Source organism: Pteropus vampyrus, unplaced genomic scaffold, assembly GCF_000151845.1.
Source record: "Pteropus vampyrus isolate Shadow unplaced genomic scaffold, Pvam_2.0 Scaffold17, whole genome shotgun sequence".
NCBI lineage: Eukaryota > Metazoa > Chordata > Mammalia > Chiroptera > Pteropodidae > Pteropus > Pteropus vampyrus.
Window position 1 is genome coordinate 7,727,273 of NW_011888798.1, and position 5,012 is coordinate 7,732,284.

The window sequence follows — 5,012 nt, forward strand, 5'->3', positions numbered from 1 at the left end:
GTGGATGTGAAGACTCATATCTCTGAAACTTTACCCTAATCCTCTTCCTGAAACAGAGTCCACAGGCAACAGGTAAGCCTGTCTACATTTCATATCATGTGTCCTTCAAAGTTAAATCTACTCCTAACTTAGTCACAACATGAACAAGATGTTTTTAAACATTTATGGCGTGCCCAGACATATAGGGGAATTAAAAGTGAGTTAAGATATTGTGGTCATCTTTAAAAGCTGGTTAAAGAGTGTATGTACATCTTGTTACTCCCACAAGAGCTAGGGTCCTTTGGGGCTGGGCTCTGGTTTTTGCTTCATTTAAGCACATCATTCCAGGAAGAAAATTATATTTTGCCTAAGTTTTGCCTCTTTCCTCTCCATGCCCTGTTAGTTATGCCACTTTGCTCAGTCATTAGTAGCATTTTGGTTCTTAGAAGAGGTATGTATGATAGGCAGAGTATTTTGCTTTCATTTTCTGCCCACTTTATAAAGTGGGAAGAAACAAGTGCTATGTAAAGGCTTCATGACCTGCCCTTCAAACTTTTCTATCACTTACTGGTGGTGTGATCTTGGTCAAAATAATTTGGCCAGTATCAGACTCATCTCTAAAATGGGAATGATAGCATCTCATTAGGTTTCAAGAAAATGAAATGATTCATGCAATATAATGAGCGCAGAACCACAGGGTACACAGAAAGCATCTAATTTTCATTCCTGGGCAAGGCATGGGAGAATTTAGGGAAAGAATGTTATATAAGGCTTACTTCAATTAATTAATAAGAACATTAGTGCCCAATTCTGACCTGTGCACTTAACTCTAAGCTTGAACTTTCTCCAAGGTTTCCTTTCTGGCAATTCTTTTCAGTGCCAGTTTGGTGCTAATTTCTACTCGTTTTTCTGCAAATCAGGTCCCATCTGCTTTAAATTTTTCAGAAATTCTTCAAAATATGTTCTTCTATGCTAGTGTTTTAAAAAATGAGTCTGTAATTCCAAGGGGTTTGAAACAGAAAAGGTAGATCAGATCATGCGTTTAACCTACTCTCTTGACTCAGTTTTAAATGCCTTCTCTGATTTCAACACTCACGCCCCTCTCCCTGTTTCAGCATTCTCCCAAAGTCATGGCAATGTGGGATGTTATCAGGAAAAGTCAGCTAATTGTTGAGACCTTTGCTCCAAATTTAAAGACTGTCCGCCATCAGTGTGCCCAGGCTACTTTCTCCATATGGTATTCAACTCCACTTTGTGAACCAGGGATTTTCTCCTGCATCCGGTATTGACAGGTCAGAAGCCAAGTTATTAAGATCCTACCTGTCACTTTGATAAAAATGAAGGCAACTTTTTTGTAAAACACAACTAGAGTTTTTCTGGGTGCTGCTCTTAAATAGGTAAGGACTTGCCAGATACAGAAGATGAAGCTGTAGCCTGGCTCAATCCCTGACTGGATCTAATTCTTGTTCTTCCAATGCTTAACGTGCAAGTCCATCTAGAAGAGCATCCTACCCCAATTCTGAATAAAACTGCCCTCGGTAATGCCTAGAGAACTTTGGTAAATAATCCTTTAAATGCAGCCACAGAGACGATGATTGTTGACTCAAATTAGCTAAAGAGTAAGAGACTCTGGTAGTGACTTGAGTAGTGAATTGCCCTTAAATACTTAAAAAAAAAAAATTCATTACTGTCCTTAATAACCACCAATTCCTGAGCCCTACAGGTCTGACACTGTGCTAGTGTACACAATAATCCTGCAGGGTAGGTGCTTCTAGATTAATTTCTTCATCTATGAAATCATAATCTCCAAACAGGTACAGTCTGAGCCATGATATCTACAAGTTCTGTCTGCCTTGAAACTGATGCTATCATTTCACTACTGTTTCTCAAACCAGACAGAGTCCCTGGACATTTCCTAAGGTATCTGCATGCTGCTGAGAATATATTCCTATTTTTGCTTTTAATTTAAAACCATACACATTTGCAGAGAGAATTTAAAATTTATATATTTTAAAGGTTATTATTTTGGTTACCTAATTCCGCATCTCTTAGATGGGGGTTGACAGACTTATCCTCAACCATCCATGAAAACATTTTACATTTAAAAGAGATCATATACAGCCCTCAAATTTGAGGAACCTTAAACTAAACTATATTGCCTCTTCCCTCTCTTCTGTTTCCTTCCCTCCATTCTTTGTTATGGACAGTGGTAAAAAATATGAAACCCAATCCCCAATGAGAAAATTTACATTTTTTACTCATAACTGAAACGTACCTGGATCAAGGGGTTGAAGAGACCATCCTTTAAAAATATCATGTATTTTTGAATTCACAGGTCTGTTTTTCCCTGAAAGGATTTTCACATGAGCCTTTTTATCCTCTGAGCCAGGTACTTTCATGCAGTAATCCAGAAAACCATTTGATCTCATTATCTCTGTATAGCCCTTCTCACAACCACAGACTCCGCCCTACAGCATAAAAAATATTTTTATGGTTACACAGTAAGTTGTGCAGATGAAAAAGTAATGTCAGAATCACTTGATATTTGCATATGTCATAGCAATTAGGGTTTTTCAGCAACACATTTGCCAAAGAGGTGAAAATCCAATAAGTAATTCATCTTTCTGAATTCCAAAAGCAACCTTTAAATAAATCATCAGCTTTTCCTAATGGTTTACGATTCTTATACCTTCCAAACATAAAATCACAATTCTTTGTCAATAACTACATCCTCTTCTCTCTCATAGAGATGTTTGACATTTAATCAAATTATCCTCAATTCTTCCTCCCACTCATTCCAACCTGCCCTTGATACTGAGAAGCAAAGCAATGGGAATTATGTACATACCTAATTTTAATATTTTTATTTTCCAATTACAGTTGACAAAATATTTTATTAGTTTCAGGTGTACAACACAGTGATTAGACATTTATATAACTTATGAAGTGATCACCCAGATAAATCTAGTACCCACCTGACACCAGAATTACTACAATATTATTGACTATATTCCTTATGCTATATTTTATACCCCCTCGAAACTCCCAGTCTGTACTTCTTAATCCCTTCCCCTTTTTCACCCAACCCCTCAACCCCCTCCTATCTGGCAACCATCAAAATGTTCTCTGCATCTATGCTTCTGTTTTGTCTATTTTTTTCTTCAGAGTCCACATATAAATGAAATTATGTGGCATTTGTCTTTCTTTGTCTGACTTATTGCACTCAGCACAGTACCCTCTAGGTGCATCTACGTTGTTGCAGATGGCAAGATTTTATTAGTTTTTTTATGGATGAGTAATATCCCATTGTATATATGTATGTACATATCTTCTTTAAGTTATGTGCTCTTTGAGCTCTGTTGCTGCCCCAGCTGCTGAATGCCAATTCTCTCTCACCTTCTGCTATTGATCACTAACTAGTCTGAACTACTTCTCCACTTGTAGGCTTGGTTTTGCACTCAAGGAGGGCAGCCTAAGTGGAGCAAAAGAAGATTTCACCAAAGGCACATGCCTATGAGACCATGACATAACTTAAATTTTATATATGCACTGCACATCATGGGTGCCATTGATTAGAATATATTATAAATTTTGCATTAATTCCTGAACAGTAGTGGATGGGAATTAAGGGAGAAGGATTTTTTTTTTTGCTTAAAAAAATATAGGCTTCTGGTCAAGATGGCAAAGTAGGTAAGGGCTATGCTAACCTCCTCTCACATCATCAAAATTACAGAACCATCATTGAGAATCGCATGAAGTTTAGCTGAACAGAAGTCCTATAGCTAAGGAAATACAGAAGCCACATCAAGACTGGTAGGAGGGGCTGAGACACCAGATGGGATAGTCTCACACCCACGTGTGGCAGTTGAAAATATCTCCGCTGCAGAGGTCCCCCCAGAGGAGTGAGGGGTCCCAGGCCCACGCCAGCCTCCGCAGCCTAGGGTTCTAGTGCCAGGAAAAGAAGTCTCCACAACTTCAGGCTGTGAAAACCAGAAGAGATTGTAGCTGAGTGAGACTGAGGGCTGCTGTAGTCTAAGGTTCTCCACTTAAAGGGCCCATGCATGGACTTACTTGCTCTTCCTGGGGCAGCAGCTTGAAAGGCACCAGGAACATATGGGGAGAAACTGAATTGCTTTGCTTCAGGGTGAGAGCTAGAGGGACAGCTTTCTCCCAGACATAAGTGCTGGCAGAAGCCATTGTTCCTTTGTTGAGTCCTTACCCCAACTCAGCCTGCACAAGAAGGTGCGTACCTTATCTGAATCTCCATCAACTTCAACAATACCATTGGCCATACCCTGGTGATTCCCTCAGACCTCACCCCATTCAATTTGTGGGCCCACCTAAGCCACTTCTGGTGGCTTTTCCATACAAATGGCCTGTCTTGGCTCATGCTATGGACTCTTTTAAAATATTCTCAAAGGTTTACAAACCCCAAACAAGCAGCAACCAGCCTCAGTTTGTGGCTGAGCCTCTCCTAGGCACCTCTAAGTCCAGCACAAGTGGCAACCATCTGAAGATCACTTTGTAGATCATACCAAGTGGTTCTTGGCAGGAAAAGGCAGCAAGTGAGCTTGGCTGGCAACAGAGTCCCTCACAAAAGGGACCCCAGAACCAATACACCTGGCGGCCAGCTTTAGACCACACAAGAGCACCACCCAACCACCTTCACAAATAACACTCCTTAAGAGCAGGCCCTAGAACCTTGCTTAAACAAATTCTGCTCCACAGAATCAGCCTCCACACATCAGCTCTTCCACTGTAGTCACAGCCAGTCCTCATAATCAGCCTGAGGGTCAATCCCTCCCATTGTGCAAATAGCAACCAAGGCTCAACTACAACAGGAGGGGAGCACCTGGCTCAAGTGACCAGAGAGACGGTGCCGCTGGACCCCTACTACATAAGGCCACTCTAGTAAGACCAAGAGATATAGCAGCTCTACCTAATACATAGAAACAAAGGGAGGCAGCCAAAATGGAGATACAAAGAAACATGTCCCAAATGAAAGAACAGAGCAAAGCTCCTGGAAAAAAACT

The 5,012-nt window shown here is 40.5% G+C and overlaps 1 protein-coding gene across 2 annotated transcripts in view; it reads right to left on the minus strand.

The window, feature by feature from the left end:
- Positions 1-5,012, minus strand: part of THSD7B (thrombospondin type 1 domain containing 7B) — a 793,340-nt gene that overhangs the window by 15,619 nt on the left and 772,709 nt on the right. For both annotated transcript variants that reach the window (XM_023527487.1, XM_023527488.1), the window contains one exon: positions 2,255-2,447. In XM_023527487.1, the coding sequence (XP_023383255.1) occupies positions 2,255-2,447 (193 nt within the window). The remainder of the gene's footprint in view (positions 1-2,254; positions 2,448-5,012) is intronic.